At 42.1% G+C, this 19,461-nt stretch overlaps 1 protein-coding gene across 1 annotated transcript in view; it reads left to right on the forward strand.

Moving 5' to 3' along the window:
* The window catches only part of cfap157 (cilia and flagella associated protein 157), a 65,162-nt gene extending 53,843 nt beyond the window's left edge, over window positions 1–11,319 (forward strand). Inside the window, exons 4-7 of the mRNA XM_034119243.1 lie at window positions 363–630; window positions 719–840; window positions 10,424–10,586; window positions 10,905–11,319. Of these exons, the coding sequence (XP_033975134.1) occupies window positions 363–630; window positions 719–840; window positions 10,424–10,586; window positions 10,905–10,991 (640 nt within the window). The 3' untranslated portion in view covers window positions 10,992–11,319. The remainder of the gene's footprint in view (window positions 1–362; window positions 631–718; window positions 841–10,423; window positions 10,587–10,904) is intronic.
* Window positions 11,320–19,461: the final 8,142 nt, after the last annotated feature.

Consider the following 19,461-nt stretch of genomic DNA (forward strand, 5'->3'; position numbering starts at 1 on the left):
CCAGAAGAATACTTTATGACACATTGAAGCTTCAGACATTCACCAGTGGAGCATTTACTGACATATTTTATGTCGGAGAACAAAATGTGAACATCTCTTGTCAGCTTGTGTAAACCACAGACCTTATTTGGGGAATCTAACCAAAAACACCGTAAAGGATTAGTTGACTCTGAGACAAGGGAACCAGAGGTGGTAAAATGCTGACTCATTACCAGGTTTTAAGACTCATTCCTGCACCACGTTCTTGTAACGTACTATCACAGCAGGAAGAAAAATAACATACAAATAAAGCAGGAAAGCGTGGTAAAAATCGATTCTCAAGCTTCTATAAAATAAGCTGTCCCTAAACGTTTACCCTATAGGTTAGAGAAGGAGATGGAGAGCCACGTGGCGGTCATGGCGGCGGAGGTGCAGCAGCTGGTGGAGCAGAAGGTCCCGGAGGCAGCCAGGTCGGCCCTCCAGGAGAACGCTGAGGTTAGGAGTCTGATCAGCCAGCTGTCAGAGCAGAACCACGACCTGATGGAGGAGAACTTCGCCCTGCGGGAGCGTAAGGGTCGGCTCAGGGTGGAGGTGGAGAACCTGGAGGAGATGCTCAGAGAGACGTCCCGCCAAAGCTGCGTCCACAAGAAGGTGAGAGGAACACGCATCTGCACGCTGCTGATGTAGTCAACATTTTAACTCAATGATGTTTGCATACATGATATTGATTGTCCATCAGGTGGTGGAACAGCTCACAGAGAAGTGTCAGCAGCTGCAGGCGGAGCTGAAAGACTGTCAGCAGGAGGTGGAGCAGCTCCACAGCAAACAAACAGGAGTCCTGGGGGAGATGGAGGCACTCAGGTCAGGCTCACTTACAGATTCAAAATTCAAATACTAATTCAATTAAAATAAGCTTTATTGGTATGACCAATATCACCTAAGCTCAATAAAAGAATGACGCAGACCTTAACTGGTGGAACAAATTAACAATATCAAAATGTAATGATAATACAAATAATAATAATAATAACGTTATGCAAATAACATCAGAGGCCTGAGGCCTGTACTACGAAGCTGGATTTTCGCTAACTTCAGGGAAATCTCGGGCTTTCCGGTCCTACGACGCTGGTTCTCTTTTTAGCAGGCTAGATTTCCATGGTAACTTATGCTGAGCGGCAAACCTGCTCCGGAGCAGGTTAGGTGGCAGGCTAAGAGATCAACTCAGTGAAAGCACCGCCTGCTGACCAATCAGAGCTCCGTGTGCGGAGTTTAAAGCGATCAATTCATATTACAGGATAGAGGAAATACCGGAAAACTGCCGTTGCAGGAAAGACGGCCGGCAAAAATCAACTGACTGTGTGAACGTGAAAATGAATAGAATATCCCCTCCCATCTTCAGAGCAATCTGACTATTATAACATTAGCGTTAAGAAAGCTTACTTAAATATCTGCCACGACATAAGTAACCGGATCAGAGTAACATTAAGTACAGTCCGCGGCACTGTGAGTGCAGACGTCGATGTGTGCCATTATCATTCATATCATATCACATCATAATGTATCATATATTTCCTTATTTGAGTCAGCTGAGCCGTATCTGGCGTGCAACACTCACAGTGTCACATACTGTATGCAGAAGTCTTATTTTAAGCAACACATTAAGTTGACGAAACACTCGAGTCAAATTCTCCTAATTAAAGTCAGATCCACTCGTGTCTCGGACGGGGCAGTGATTTCATAAACCTGTTAATGTACGCATTCAAACACTTTTTCTTTTACCAGCTGTATTCACCTTGCAGGTGCAGCTATGTGGCTTTTATCCTGGATAAAGTGTTTAAGTCATGGATGTTTAAAGTTTAACTTCTTCATATTTGACTAATATTAAAGTTCACTTTTCATTCAGGAAGTATGACGCTGCGCTGTCAGTACGCTTGTCCGTGTTTGAGATTGGTCGAATGCTCCAAATACCACCCCTTTCATGTGAACGCGCACCTAACTAGATAGGACACGGCTGGCTTGAGCGATCCACTTGATAACCAGCGTCGTAGTACAGTTTAGCCAGAGCGCGTATGTTTTGGATTGGGCCAACCAGCTAACTCAAACATATCCAGGTTAGGAAAATCCGGCTTCGTAGTACAGGCCTCTGTACTACGAAGCCGGATTTTCGCTTAGCCGGCTAACTTCAGGGAAAACTCGGGTTTTCCGGTCCTACGACGCTGGTTCTCTTTTTAGCAGGCTAGATCTCCATGGTAACTTATGCTGAACGGCAAACCTGGGGCCTATACTACGAATCAGGATTTTCGTTTAGCAAGCTAACTTCAGGGGTTTCTGGTCCTACGAAGCTGGTTCACTTTTTAGCAGGCTAGATAACTTATTCTGAACGGCTAGCCTCCAGAGCAGGATAGGTTCCAGGATAAAAGCACTGCCTGCTGACCAATCAGAGCTCAGTGTGCGGAGTTTAAAGCGATCAATTCATATGACAGGAGAAAGGAAATACAGTTTAAACTGCCGTTGCAGGAAAGACGGCCGGCCAAAATCACCGACTGTGTGAACGTGAAAATCAATAGAATATCACCTCCCATCTTCAGAGCAATCTGACCGGGTCAAAGTAACATTACGTAGAGTCCGCGACACTGTGAGTGCAGACGGCGATGTGTCCCATTATCATTCATATCACATGATATCACATCATAATGTATCATATATTTCCTTATCTGAGTCAGCTTCTTGAGCCGTATCTGGTGTGCAACACTCACAGTGTCACATAAGTAGAAGTTGACGAAACACTCGAGTCAAATATAATTAAAGTCAGATCCACTCGTGTCGGGGCAGCAGTGATATCATAAAACTGTTAATGAACGTATTCAAACATTTTTCTTTTACCAGCAGTATTCACCTTGCAGCTGCAACTATGTGGCTTTTATCCTGGATAAAGTGTTTAAGCAGTGGCGAGCCGTCAGGGCCCTCTAGGCCCTCTGTGAGGGCTTAAGATATTCTAAAAAATAATATTTAAAAACATTTAAAAAATATATATTTCTTTTAAATATATATTTTTTTAATATTATTTTTGTTATATTTTTCATTAGTTTTTCCGAAAGAAAACTTGATTTAATTGTATTTAAAATAACATTTCCAAAGAAATAAATCCTTTGAATCTGCCTGTTCAGTCTCTGTTGAATGTGAAGGGTTACATGAAAGAAGCTCGTCTGGCCCTCTCTGCGATTCACAGAGGGCCCGCTATAGTAACTGAACGAGAGAGTAATGTCAAATGACAGTACAATTGACCAATCATATCTTCCCTCTAAATGGGTGGGTTTTATTATCGCGGACTTTATGACAAGTTCCGCCCGCTGTGAAACTTTTCTTGTTTCCATAGCAACAACAACTTCCTGTCAACAGCGTGAACTCGCCTTCAAAATAAAAGCATGCCAAATTACACTTAAGACATACAACTGCAACGAAAGTAACAAACACAATGCAATATCATTTTCAATGTCAAAGAACACAAATTGGGTTCACAGGTGTTGTTTTGTGTGGTAGAGGGTCGCTGTCATTGATGCGTTTTGCACCCTGGGCCGTTGTTTTGATATTCCGCTGAAGTATACGCTGTGACGTAATAACTATTTTTTTTTCTTTTTTTCGAGGGAATTGGTGGGGGTCAGAGGGCCTAGGTATAAAGCTCACGGCTCGCCACTGTGTTTAAGTCATGAATGTTTAAAGTTTAACGTCTTCATATTTGTCTAATATTAGTTGACTTTTCATTCAGGAAATATATGACGCGCTGCGCTGTCAGTACACGGCTTGTCCATGTTTGTGATTGGTCGAACACTCCAAATACCACCCCTTTTATGTGAACGCGCACCTAACTAGATAGGACACGGCTGGCTTGAGCGATCGAGTTGATAGCCAGCGTCGTAGGACCGTTTAGCGAGAGCGTTTTTTTTTTGGATTTAGTCAACCGGATAACTCAAAACATATCCAGGATATGTTGAACTAGATTCGTAGTATACCCCCCTGGGGCCTATACTACGAATCAGGATTTTCGTTTAGCGAGCTAACTTCAGGGGTTTCCGGTCCTACGAAGCTGGTTCACTTTTTAGCAGGCTAGATAACTTATTCTGAACGGCTAGCCTCCAGAGCAGGATAGGTTCCAGGATAAAAGCACTGCCTGCTGACCAATCAGAGCTCATTGTGCGGAGTTTAAAGCGATCAATTCATATGACAGGAGAAAGAAAATATAGTTTAAACTGCCGTTGCAGGAAAGACGGCTGGCCAAAATCACCGACTGTGTGAGCGTGAAAATGAATAGAATATCACCTCCCATCTTCAGAGTAATCTGACTATTATAATATTAGTGTTAAGAAAGCTTACTTAAATATCTGCCACAACATAAGTAACCGGATCAAAGTAACATTACGTAGCCTACAGTCCGCGGCACTGTGAGTGCAGACGTCGATGTGTCCCATTATCATTCATATCACATGATATCACATCATAATGTATCATATATTTCCTTATCTGAGTCAGCTTCTTGAGCCATATCTGGCGTGCAACACTCACAGTCTCACATACTGTATGCAGAAGTATTATTTTAAGCAACACATTAAGTTGACGAAACACTCGAGTCAAATGTAATTAAAGTCAGATCCACTCGTGTCTTAGACGGGGCAGCAGTGATATCATAAACCTGTTGATGTACGCATTCAAACACTTTTTCTTTTACCAGCTGTAGCCTATTCACCTTGCAGCTGCAACTATGTGGCTTTTATCCTGGATAAAGTGTTTAAGTCATGGATGTTTAAAGTTTAACGTCTTCATATTTGTCTAATATTAGTTGACTTTTCATTCAGGAAATATATGACGCGCTGCGCTGTCAGTACACGGCTTGTCCATGTTTGTGATTGGTCGAACACTCCAAATACCACCCCTTTTATGTGAATGCGCACCTAACTAGATAGGACACGGCTGGCTTGAGCGATCGAGTTGATAGCCAGCGTCGTAGGACCCTGTAGCGAGACCGTTTTTTTTTTGGATTTAGTCAACCGGATAACTCAAAACATATCCAGGATATGTTGAACTAGATTCGTAGTATACCCCCCTGCTCCGGAGCAGGATAGGTTCCAGGATAAGAGATCAACTCAGTGAAAGCACCGCCTGCTGACCAATCAGAGCTCAGTGTGCGGAGGAAATACAGTTTAAACTGCCGTTGCAGGAAAGACGGCCGGCCAAAATCACCGACTGTGTGAACGTGAAAATGAATAGAATATCACCTCCCATCTTCAGAGCAATCTGACTATTAGCCTATAACTATAGGCGCGTTCACACCGGAGTACTTTTCCCACAATAGTTCATCAGAACTACGATATATTTGCGTTCACACCAAAAAGCCCCAGGAACTAAAGTAGTTCAAATTAGTTCATCTGACCCGCTTTTCAGTCCCTGCTAGAGAGCAGGGACTGTCGTGGGAGAAAATAGTTCATACGTCTGATTGGCTGTGCGGAATGCAAACCACGCCCCGTGAATCTCTAGAATCTTTTTTGAAGGCTGCCATTGTATTTGCTCGCATTAAGCTCAGCACAGCGCACGAGTGGATTACTTTTGTGAAAGCAGTTATTATGGCAACACTAAATAAATCATCGGAGCGGTGGAGTGATGAGGATGTGTCGGCGCTTCTGGCGATTTACTCGGAGGACGCGAAGCGCCGCATTCAGAAGCTTCTACTGAATGCAGTTTCCGTGGTTCAGCAAAGTTAGCAGACCTGGCAAAGTCATGTCGGGACAAAGGTAAACTAAAATACATGCACTGCACTGTTTTAATCTGCACAATACTGGTCTCAGATGTACTTTTATTTGCTCAGTAGATCGAGCTAGCCATGCTAGAACTGGCTAACATAGGTCCAAGCTGGCTAACAACATCTAGCTAGCTAGCTATTCTCAGCCGTCCCCGCTATGAACACGTTTTGACTTGTGAATAAGTGTGCAATGTTCTGTAATTGCTTCACTAACTCATGGCACTAATCGTGTGTTTCAGGCGAGGTGTTTCTCTCTGGATCGGAAACTAGTTTTCCCCTCCGGGATAAAACGATAATATAACATTAGCAATTAGCATGCTAGGTGGACATAATGCTACCTCTAACAATACATTGTAGTTGCTATAATTTCATCATTTGCAACATTCATTCTACATGTTAATGGTAAAAGCTTAAACAGTTGATTACCTGCATGCCACAGAGACTGATGTTCTAATATTTTTGCACATTTAAGCAAAAATGTAATTGAAATTCAATTTATTTTTCCTTTTTTTTATTGATTGTTATAATTGTACTTAGCCATGTTATGTTAGATGTCAATCCACTTACACTGTTACTACTCTGGCCTTGAAAGAAGGCTACGCATCTAACTGATGTCCACTAATCCCTATAAAATAAAGTTCAAGCATACATTAAGCACAAAACAATAAATAAGGGCACTTTGATATTTATTTGATCCTATCTTATCTTCTACTTTACACCTGCATTTTGTACACTGTCCCTGCCTGCACCATGTCCAATGTTGTCTCTGTTGACAACCTACTAGGCGATTAAACTGATCTTGTATCTTGCTTATTTCTCCTTAGGAAAGCGGGCACGGGATGACAGCTTCCTTGACACCATCATGGCGATGGACCGCCGTGCCATGGTCAGCAAGGAGAATGAGGACCTGCGTGCCAAGGAGATGCACGAGGAACGGCTGCTGCATTCACACAAGGCCCAGGAATCGGACGACCAGCTGCTCATGGTGATGCTGCGCCATGCTGACTCGGCGGCGCGCCAGGTGGAGGTGTCGGCGCGCCAGGTGGAGCAACAAAATACCTTTCAGGCTGGGCTTCTGGCAGTGCTAAGCGAGCTGATTAAATCCAACAGGCCTTCAATAAAAAAATTAAGAAAAACTTGTCGTCGTTGATAAACTGTACAATGACTTGTTGGGAGACGTGTGGTGCAGTGGTCTGGTGCGTTGGTGTTCGGATCAGGGGAGCACAGGTTCAAACCCCACTGCAGTCAGCATGTCGTTGTGTCCCTGGGCAAGACACTTCACCCCAAATTGCCTACACCTGGGACAGTTAATTTTGTATTATTGTGATTATATATATATGCCACTGTTATTAATACTGACACTTCACTTTGCACTAAGGTGTGTCTGCTGAGCCTACCTATTGTTATTATATTGTCATTATATATATGTTTTGATACTACTGACACTTTATTTGATATTGAAAATGTTAACTTTTATTTACATGCATACGACACACCTGGGACAGCGTGATGCTGTTATTGATATTGTCTTGAGTGCAATAAAAGAGAACCAACATGGCGATTAAACAGAGCCTGTATCTTACATTTTTCATTACATTTCATGTAACTAAGCTTGCTTATTTCTCCTCTGACACTTTATCTTTACAGTGACCTGTGTAGCATCCTATACATCACATGTAAGTGATTATTCTGATACCATCATGTTTCATCGGTTATAAACTGGCGAAGCTTTATTTATTGTGGCTTTCAAAAAGATAATTTCATTGTATTTCAAAATGACGTCCAACACAAGCACTATTTATTTATAGAAAGAGAAATGGTTAAGTTTGTTATTACCAGTGTTGTGAGTTCAATATTTTTAATTAATTATAGTAAGGGAACATCTTAGGAGTTAGTGTAGTGAGTTTCAGAGCAGTGTAATAATGATTTGACCTAAAACTAAATGTTTTTATGAACATGACATGGGGATTTGCTAACTTTTGATTTCCCCCATTTTACAAGACACAAATGGAGGCCACTATGGGCCAAAACTAACACGTAGGTTTCTGTAGGGTTCATGGCAGACGGATGCAGTTGCTCTCAGGAGGATATATAATAAAGGTGTGTTAGCTGCTGAGCCTATTTAGTGTGCATACGACACACCTGGCACAGTTTATTCATTTCACACGTAGCGTAGCGCGTGCATGTCGTCATCCAATCCTTTTGTCAATCCTTCTTAACCGCCTTCGCTTCCGAATCAGCATTGCTATTGCATTTGACTGGTCGACGATCTGTATTTGTGTTTGCTTAAATAACTCAGACGAAGCTCATGTCTGAGGTCGGAAGGTAAACAGACGCCTCATTTACAGCAAGTGGGCGCGGTAGGTTTTTCTTCTTCTTTTTCTCTCGGTTTTTTGGCGGATTGCAACTTTAAGGTGCATACCGCCACCTACTGTACTCGCCGTGAAGTTGTTTGCGGCCTGCCAGTAAACCCAAAGCAGAAGAAGAAGAAGTGACGTCAGCGGTTCATTTGCCTAATCCACCCCCAGGAACTAATTTTGGTGTGAACGCGATCTGCTTTAGTTCATCAGAACTAAAAGAGCTCTCATGAACTGAGTTCTCATGAACTATTGTGGGAAAAGTACTTGGTGTGAACGCGCCTAATTATACTATTATTATACTATTATGTTAAGAAAGCTTAATTAAATATCTGCCACAACATAAGTAACCGGATCAAAGTAACATTACGTAGCCTACAGTCCGCGGCACTGTGAGTGCAGACGTCGATGTGTCCCATTATCATTCATATCACATGATATCACATCATAATGTATCATATATTTCCTTATCTGAGTCAGCTGAGCCGTATCTGGCCGTGCAACACTCACAGTGTCACATACTGTATGCAAAAGTATTATTTTAAGCAACACATTAAGTTGACGAAACACTCGAGTCAAATGTAATTAAAGTCAGATCCACTCGTGTCTTAGACGGGGCAGCAGTGATATCATAAACCTGTTAATGTACGCATTCAAACACTTTTTCTTTTACCAGCTGTATTCACCTTGCAGGTGCAGCTATGTGGCTTTGATCCTGGATAAAGTGTTTAAGTCATGGATGTTTAAAGTTTAACTTCTTCATATTTGACTAATATTAAAGTTCACTTTTCATTCAGGAAGTATGACGCTGCGCTGTCAGTGCACTTGTCCATGTTTGTGATTGGTCGAATGCTCCAAACCCCACCCCTTTCATGTGAACGCGCACCTAACTAGATAGGGCACAGCTGGCTTGAGCGATCCACTTGATAACCCGCGTCGTAGGACCGCTTAGCCAGAGCGCGTATGTTTTGGATTAGGCCAACCGGCTAACTCAAACATATCCAGGTTAGGTTGAACCAGCTTCGCAGTACAGGCCTCTGTTCTGTCCACATCCAACTGTGTTCACAGGGGCGGACTGGCCATCGGGACGTTCGGGACGAATCCCGATGGGCCGGTACTGAAGTGGGCCGGTCGGACGACGTGGGCCGGTCGGATAAGTCACTAGCACCCCCCCCCCCGTCGACAATTTCCTCGCGGTATTAACTTACGGTACCGAGGTGGGCCGGCGGTACCGAAGTGGGCCGGTCGAGAGTCCCGGGCTGATTTATAGTCCCAGTCCGCCCCTGTGTGTTCATCATATGCAACAGTATGAAAAAACGCTGCAAAAACAATAGCTGCAAATAATATACAAAACACAGCAAGAAGCTAAAATCACAACGGAAACGGGGACACTAAAAAGTGACGCACACAGCTGGGAAAGGAGCGCTTATTGATGTTCAGGATTTTAAAGCAGGCCAGATGTCTCTGTTGGCAGTCTGTTTCATAACTGTGTTTGTCAATATATTTGAAATGACTTGGTTAGCTATGTTAGCTAGCTAGCTTATGGTAGATCTGCAATAATATCGTAAGGAATCATGTGATCACATTGTTAAAATAAACCAAAAGAAAATGTTAAGTTTCCAGAGGTGGGAAGTTACTATGTACTCGAGTACTGTTCTTAGGTAAACATTTGAGGTACTCATTTTATGCTACGTTGTACTTTCACTCCACTACATGTAATACTGTTAGTTACTTTGCAGATCTTAATTTATAATGTGAAATCTAATCAAGGGTTGAATCAGACTTTAGTTCCACCTGGAGTAAATTCACAAGCTACCCTGCAGTATACAACTAGCTGCACCTTTACCAGCTTTGAGAACACTTTCATGATCAATCATTATAAAACATATCATATCTATTATTCTGAAATGGACCAATCTGCACAATTACTACTTTTACTTTTGGTACTTTAACTATATTTTGATGCAAATACTTTTCTACTTTTACTTGAGTAACATCTTGAATGCAGGACTTTTACTGTAACAGAGTATTACTGCACTATACATTTGACACTAGTGGCCATCAATTACATAAATAAATACTTGAGTATTCTTAATGACAAATGTTGGTACATTTCTTTGGGAGAATATCCAATCACGATCACAGTACAATTATGTTATTTAGAGAAAAGCTGTTGCTATTAAAAGTGTTTGTAAGTTGCTATGGATAAAAGCAACAGTTAGATGACCTGTAATGTAATGCCCTCCGCAGAGAGATTTCTGCTATGTTACATCATCATCTCCTTGTGTCTTTACAGAGATTTGACCCTGAATCCAGCTCAGACTTTTCAGTTTGAGCTTGCTCTCCAAAACCCGGCTGGTCCGGGCCTCGTACCCCCCCCCCCCCACCCGGAAGCACAAACACACCCCCTCCAGGAGGGGAGCCGCCGGGTCCAGCAGCCTCCAGGGGCCTCTGCTCAGGTCTGTTCACCTGCTGTTCTGCAGTGTGTGGAGTCCTGTTAACTGGCTCTGGTGAAAGAATAACACATCTTATGAGACATTTTGTATCCATTTTACAAATAATACAGATTTTTTATAGAACAAATAACCTTAAACGCATCGTTCACCTTATTTTGCAAGCAAGAGCACTTCAATCACTGTATAACAATAAAACCCTAATCCTATTTTGCAATGATAAATTTACTTTTTCTTTTTTAGACAATTCAGTTGGTTGTAAATGTGTTCTTCAATATGCTTATTTTGTATCTTCTGTGGCTCTTCCCCCCCCCCCCCCCTCAGGAAGCCCTCCAGTCAGAAAACAGATCACTCCATAAACCTCAGTGCTTCAGCTGTCGCACCTCTGACCTCCAGAAACTCCACCACTAAACCCAAATAACAGACACACATCTTATTCCCTATTCCCCCTCCATATCTCCAGAGTAGAACGGATCTAGTCCTTTCATATTTTACTTTTATATTATATAAAAGTCTTTGTTAAAATACAAATTACATTTACAAATAGTTAAACAAATAAAAAGAGTGTGTGAGTCAGTGACTCCATCATAGGAATCTGTTTTCTTAATCAAAATAATAATTGTGATCTTTCTTCATTCAAATAGTAACACATTGTCAGTTGAAAGTGTAATTTGATGTTTCTGTATTGAATGCTGCCTTATTATGAAAGTGTCCAAATCTGAAATATCACAAATAAATATGTTTTGGTTCCTGGCAAAACAAATAACTTTAGTTTGTGTAATAATGTGAATGAGATTCAATGTTGGAGCTGGTGTGAATACCCCAATTAATAATAATGCATCCTTTTTGTTTAATAGCCTTTTTCTGCTTAGCTGGTTCAGAGAAGTGAGTAAAAACCCAGCAAACACCAAAAACCTTAGATAAAACCTAAATAATTTTAAATGTCCAGCACAAGTCTCATGGGAGGCCGTAAATGTACTGTATCACTTGTTTTGGGCTGACAAAATATGACCATATGCTGTTTCCCCACAACACATTCTGTGTAGAAGGGAGGAACACTTTCTAATTATATTAAATTATTCATCAAGTATGAATAAATCCCTTCTGGCAACAAAGTGACCGGCATTAAACCAGCTGGAAAACATGAATCTGTGTTATGCAAACGGATTCAACTAGATGAAAGATGTGCACATGTTCATGTGTTATACTGAAACAGCATTTGTAAACTATACTATTCTGTAGGCCTATCCTATAATTTAAGATGACACATTTTGATACTGAATATCTGGATTTCTCCGTGCATTGTTCTGTTGCCCTACATAATACACTTAAGTATTGATATTTATTGGCATTGCATTTGACAAGTAACAAAAGATATGTATATATAGTGTGATACTTAGATTACTGATAACATGTTCTACAGGTAGCTAGTAATTGTAACAGAATACATTTTTGAACTAACCCTCCGAAGCCTGACTGCAATACACTCCAGTCCAGTAGGTGGCGGTAAACAACCAATTTGTTGGTTGTCTAAAACAAAAGAAGAAGAAGCCATGTTTCACAGAAAAAAAGAAGAATCAACGTAAACAAAGATGCGTTTCAGAGTTGTTCCGCTCGTGTCAATAATATGGGCTTAGATATGTCTCATAATTATTTGTGTGAACATAAAAATAATTTGTGTGTAAATATGTGATTTGTAAATGTAAAACACCATCCACAAATGCATTTAAAAGATTTGCAAACTCACAAATAAATTTGCAAATGTAAAACGGATCTGCAAATACGCAAAATATTTTTGTCCGTGATGCAGCCAATCAGGATGCTCTCTATGGTGCACCTGTAGAACGTCAGGATGCTCTCTATGGTGCACCTGTAGAAGGTCAGGATGCTCTCTATGGTGCACCTGTAGAAGGTCAGGATCCTCTCTATGGTGCACCTGTAGAAGGTCAGGATGCTCTCTATGGTGCACCTGTAGAAGGTCAGGATGCTCTCTATGGTGCACCTGTAGAAGGTCAGGATGCTCTCTATGGTGCACCTGAAGAAGGTCAGGATCCTCTCTATGGTGCACCTGTAGAACGTCAGGATGCTCTCTATGGTGCACCTGTAGAAGGTCAGGATGCTCTCTATGGTGCACCTGTAGAAGGTCAGGATCCTCTCTATGGTGCACCTGTAGAAGGTCAGGATGCTCTCTATGGTGCACCTGTAGAAGGTCAGGATGCTCTCTATGGTGCACCTGTAGAAGGTCAGGATGCTCTCTATGGTGCACCTGTAGAAGGTCAGGATGCTCTCTATGGTGCACCTGTAGAAGGTCAGGATGCTCTCTATGGTGCACCTGTAGAAGGTCAGGATCATCTCTATGGTGCACCTGTAGAAGTTGCAGAGTATCCTGGAGTCCATGTTGAACCTCCTCAGCCTGTGGAGGAAGAAGAGCCGCTGTCGAGCTGTTTTGGTGATGGTGTTAGTGTGATGAGTCCATGTCAGGTCCTCAGTGATGAGTCCATGTCAGGTCCTCAGTGATGAGTCCATGTCAGGTCCTCAGTGATGAGTCCATGTCAGGTCCTCAGTGATGAGTCCATGTCAGGTCCTCAGTGAGGAGTCCATGTCAGGTCCTCAGTGAAGAGTCCATGTCAGGTCCTCAGTGATGAGTCCATGTCAGGTCCTCAGTGATGAGTCCATGTCAGGTCCTCAGTGATGAGTCAGGTCCTCAGTGATGAGTCAGGTCCTCAGTGATGAGTCAGGTCCTCAGTGATGAGTCCATGTCAGGTCCTCAGTGATGAGTCCATGTCAGGTCCTCAGTGATGAGTCCATGTCAGGTCCTCAGTGATGAATCCATGTCAGGTCCTCAGTGATGAGTCCATGTCAGGTCCTCAGTGATGAGTCCATGTCAGGTCCTCAGTGATGAGTCAAGTCCTCAGTGATGAGTCCATGTCAGGTCCTCAGTGATGAGTCCATGTCAGGTCCTCAGTGATGTGGACACCGAGGAACCTGAAGCTGCTGACTCTCCCCACCGTAGTCCCATTGATGGCGATGGGGGCGTGTCCCTCTCCCTGCTGCTTCCTGTAATCCACAATCAGCTCCTTGGTTTTGCTGACGTTGAGATGGAGGTTGTTATCCTGGCACCAAGATGTCAGGTTTGCGACCTCTCTGTACGCCGTCTCGTCGCCGTCGGTGATCTGGCCGATGACGGTCGTGCCATCAGCAAACTTCACGATGGTGTTGGAGCTGTGTGTGGCCACGCAGTCGTGAGTGAACAGGGAGTAGAGGAGAGGGCTGAGCATGCAGCCTTGAGGGGCTCCGGTGTTGAGGATGTTATGTTTTCCACCCGCACTGCCTGGGGTCTGCCCGTCAGGGAGTTCAGGATCCAGTCACAGAGGGCGCTGTTGAGCCTGAGGTCTCTGAGCTTGACAGCTTGGAGGGCACAATGGTGTTGAAAGCTGAACTGTAATCAATGAACAGCATTCTCACATGTGTTCCTCTGGTCCAGGTGTGAGAGGGCAGTGTGGATGGTGAGGGCTATGGCGTCGTCTGTGGACCTGTTTGCTCTGTAGGCAAACTGCAGGGGGTCCAGAGAGTCAGGGAGGGAGGAGGTGATGAAGGTATTGACTAACCGCTCAAAGCACTTCATGATGATGGAGGTGAGTGCTACTGGGCGGTAGTCCTTGAGGCTGGTGGTTTTAGTGTTTTTGGGGACAGGAACGATGGTGGAGTGTTTGAAACATGTGGGGACTACAGACTGCAGCAGGGGCCTGTTGAAGATGTCTGTGAACACCTCTGCCAGCTGAACTGAACACGGCCAGGGATGCCATCAGGTCCAGGAGCCTTGTGTGGGTTAACCCTTTGAAAGGATTTGAACGAATGAACGAAGGATTTAACTGAGTATTTCTACACACTGGTATTACTACATTTATTTACTGGTATTAACACAGTTTACAGAAGACATCATGATGGAGGTGGGATGGGCCAATAGCCAATAGGGTTCCACCAGCCATGACTTTACCCTGGGAAATATAATTTAATATAAATATGTTATATTAGTAGACACCACTAAATAAGTGAAGAAACTCGAAAGTTCTCTCCTTTTTTTTTTTTTTTACAGGATGAGAAAGGAATTGGCAACAAAACTTGTTTTAAATGAAAGAGTACCAATTAATACTTAATCCCCACTCATTTTTTCAAAAACAAACAAACACTGACCAAACCTGTTTTTCCTTGTTACTGTCTATTGACATTGTTTTTACATTGTTGTTCAAATAATATTTCATTAACATGTTCCATTTGTATAGAGTTGGTGCTTCTTTTCTTTTCCAGTTTTGTAAAATCAGAATTCTAAATTCTCATGCTCTGAGCACTGCTGCCCTCCAGTGGTCATATGAGTAATATCACTCCAAGTTATGACACACTTCTACATTATAGCAGAAGTGTCATTCAACATAAATTGAACAATATGGTCAACATAAAGCAGGGAGTTTATGTCTCACATCCTCTGATGCAGTAATTATTTGGTTTTTCACATTGCTTCCTCTTGATGTCTGTCACTGGTGCCATCATATCAGATTGTATTACCATGATGTCTGTTTGGTTCCCAGTTTCTCACACAAGCCTTACAGGGGACCTATCATGCAAAATGCACTTTTTGATGTCTTTTATACATAAAGATGTGTCCCCGGTGTGTCGGGGGACTCACGCAGCGTCAGCAAATAAAACCCTCTCACTTTTCCTCCGTACTCAAATCTCTAAAAACGGCAGATTTGCGGCCGATATGACGTAAAATCACCCGACTGTTTTGGACGTAATATGGTCGGTGTTTACATTAGCATCGCTAACACTCAGAGCTAACCTGTACTGCACAGAGCATGTGTGTGAAGAAGCAGGAAATAAAAAGGAACTCACCTTGTGGTATAACCGGCAAGAGAGAAAGCCTTTGAGCTCCATACTGTTTCAGAAATAATCCTTGATCTAATAATCCTCCTTGATCTAATAATCCTTGCGTTTCATCACCGCAGCATTTTAGACAGTATCTGCCAGGTCCCGCATGAGCCAGCATAAGCTCCGCCCCCTCTTATTTTATTTTTTTATTTAGCCTTTATTTATACAGGTGAAAATCTCATTGAGACACAGGGTCTCATTCTCAAGAGAGACCTGTTTATACCCAGAATCAGCACTTTTGGAACAGGAAGAGAAATAGAGGGATATGAGGCATGGCTAGAATGGGTGATCTGTTTGGTATTTTGACCAAAACACTTCATAGACATGTTTTTTATATATTTTATATATCTGAGACCTATGCTATTGCGTAAAAATAGCATGATACTGCTCAGTGTGATTTATGGGACCTGACTGCAATACAGTTTCCATTTTATTCATTTAGCATGAGTGTTCAGAATATTTCAATTAAAGGAGATTAAAATGGTTGTTTGTAATCTCATATTATTCTTTTGCCTCGCACCATTTCAGTAACTGTCATTGAGTCCCACACAGTGATGACTGATCAGATAAGGGATGTCCGATGTTTGGCAATGTGCATCTTTATACTATGAGTCAGAGATGGAGTACTCGAGTCCTGGACTCGGACTCGAGTCGGACTCGAGTGCCGATTTTCGGGACTCGTGACTCGACTCGGACTCCCGCACTGATTGACGCGACTCGGACTTGGACTCGTGAATTCTCGCGCACGATGACTTGGACTCGGACTCGGACTCGTGAATTATCGCGTACGCTGACTTGGACTCGGACTCGGACTCGTGAATTTTTCCCCCCATGATGACTCGGACTCGACTTGTACATTGACGCTCCGACTTGGACTCGGACTCGGACTCGAGCAAGTTTTCTATGGAGTCTGATGTCCTCTATCCTGGCGTGTGCACCGGCTGCGAGGCGAGTTCACGTACTGGGCCCCGCTATTCCAGTCTAAAGATGTCTAGAGACACACCCCGCATCGTGCTGTATGCTTTCACACATTCTGCTTCCACATTGGAAAAGAGCAGCGCAAAATGCTCTATGTGGAAACAATATTGAAGAGAAGGCTCCGTAACACATTACTCTAAACATCGAGTTCAGACATATAGGCTGTCTTGAACACTATCATCAGAGTAACGTCATCTAATCAATACATAAAGATTCAGCCGATAACACGAAAGCATATGGCTACTTAACATGCAGAATGACGTCATTTTGCATGCTAAGTAGCCATGTGCTTTCTGGGGCTAAATCTTTATCAGTAAACCGATTTAACCGGTAAAAGTTCCTTCAAAATAAGAGTCCCGATCTTATTACTATCAAAATAAAAGTGCAAAACGAAAACTTTACCATAGGAAAATATTGGCATACAAATATAATCACTTCTCTAAAAGGTAACTCATTTTAAACATAGTTTATATATAATAATAATAATAATAATATTAATATTAGTAATAAGCTTTATATTTGTATAGCACCTATTACAAGAATTGTAGCCAAACTGGCTTCACAGCAGTTCAATAGACAGATTAGTATAACATGACAGGATAAAAGCAATGTAGAGGAGCAGCTACATTTCAACACATATATCCATGAAGATTAATACATGAAGACTTGTGACTCGGACTTGACTTGGACTCTTCTTAGGTGACTCGGACTTGGACTCGGACTCGAACACAGGTAATGATGACTCGGACTCGACTCGGACATTCCTTGGGTGACTCGGACTTGGACTCGGACTCGACTACGACTCTCCCTTGGTGACTCGGACTTGGACTCGGACTCGAAGAGTGGTGACTCGAGAGTGACTTGGACTCGTGAATTGGTGACTTGACTACAACACTGCTATGAGTTCAAATGATCCAACTACCATTCATTGTCATTCTACATCACAGGGTTGCATAATGATATGCTACACACTAAAGACATGGCAACACAAAACAGAACCAAAACAGTAGCAGTATTCATGTAGTACATTTTGTATTTAAATCACAAGGAATGTCAACAAATACAAATCATTTAAAGTCCTCTGTTCCCTAAAACGTTAAGAGTGTTTCTTTCATTGTTATCTCTGATAAATTGAGACATTTTATTTGGTCATAATTCTAAATTAGCATCTGCACTGGACAGTCAGATATATCTATATATCACTTTAAAGTGGCAATAGACAACCTTTAACTTCTCATTATGAAGTAAGATAGCCATATTCTAGACATTAGGCATTTACAGCGGTTCAGTGATGATGTATCTCTTTAGGCCGACCTAGAAGTTAGCATCAACATACCGTAAACCAAATAGATGTTTCCATGGGATTTTGGATTATTGCAGAAAAAACTGCAGTTTATAATACATACATGATTTGTTCAGCAGGACAGTCTCCACATATTAACACCACTTTAAGATTTTTGAAGCGTAAATGCCATTGCCAGAAGTAAAAAGCTAACGCTAGGCTATAAAGGAACTACATCAAGGTCACATGACTTCGGTAGTCTCATTTAGCCACTTTTTAGCAACTGACATTTTTATGACACTTGGAGCTTCAGACATTCGTCAGTCGTGTGTTTACTGATGTACTTTATGTCGTAGAGCAACAGGTGAAATTATATTGTGTCAACCACAGACCTTATTTCAACTATCTAACCAAAAACACGTTCAAAAACGCTGACTTTGGAGATGAGGAAGTCGGAAATGGCACAATGCTAACTCATCTCAGGGTTTTAGGACTCATTCCTGCACCAATCTATGTTTTTCTTGAGATAGACATAGAGATCTGACAGCAGCATAAAAACAAACAAATATTTGAATACATTTTAAGGAGATAAACAAACTATTAGCAGGAAGCTTCAGGAGACGTCCCCACAGAGGCAGTGTTGTAGTAACAATGGTTCTCTTGATGTTCAGTGTTTCTCATTTGATTGGGTGTGTGTAACCGGTGGGTCAGTCCTCTGGAGAGCTGTTCCTCAATAGAGAGGCGAAGTCCCTCCCCTTCCGGTGGGACTCATGGGACCTTATTTCAGAAAAAGTTTGTATTGAAGTCAATGGAGAGAGAAAGATTATCTTTCGATCCCGTTTGAATTGTGCCATGAATTACACATATGATGTTTGTCAATCTTAAATAATAATTTCCATGTCAAAAAAGTCACAGTTTGTCATAAAACTGTTGAAATATAAGACTATGAAAAATATGCAACTGGAAAGACTACAAATCCCAGAATCCCGGTCCCGCATGCTGGCTCTTATGGAACCGACTAACTCCCCTTGTGTGTATGTACAGCTCTCAACATGCCCAGACTTGGAGTGATTTTCACCTCTTTTAATACTTTTCGCCGCATTCTGAAAGAAAGAAGTGAAATGTGCCTACGTGACGGCCGTCTTGGTGTGTGGTGCGAGACGGGAGATGTAGTTCATTGAGCGGTTCACACAAAACAAAGTGTTACTTCACAGTTTTACGACACATTTTTATTTTTTTGACTTGTAAAATTATCTTTTAAATTGCCAAACATCATATGTGTAATTCGTGGCACAATTCAAACGGGATCGAAAGATAATCTTTCTCTCGCCATTGACTTCAATGCATAACTTTTCCGAAATAAGGTCCCATGGAGCTCAACCGGAAGGGGAGGGACTTCGCCTCTCAATAGAGTGGCGAAGTCCCTCCCACTTACTTCCGGGGTATGGGACCTTATTTCGGAAAAATTATGCATTGAAGTCAATGGGGAGAGAAAACTTATCTTTCGATCCCGTTTGAATTGTGCCATGAATTACACATATGATGTTTGTCAATCTTAAAAAATCATTTCCATGTCAAAAAAGTCACAGTTTGTCGTAAAACTGTTGAAATATAAGACTATGAAAAATACGTAACTAGAAAGACTACAAATCCCAGAGTCGCGTAAGTGATGTCACAATTGTTTACCTCCACCAT

The sequence above is a fragment of the Trematomus bernacchii genome, unplaced genomic scaffold (genome assembly GCF_902827165.1).
Source record: "Trematomus bernacchii unplaced genomic scaffold, fTreBer1.1, whole genome shotgun sequence".
Taxonomy (NCBI): domain Eukaryota; kingdom Metazoa; phylum Chordata; class Actinopteri; order Perciformes; family Nototheniidae; genus Trematomus; species Trematomus bernacchii.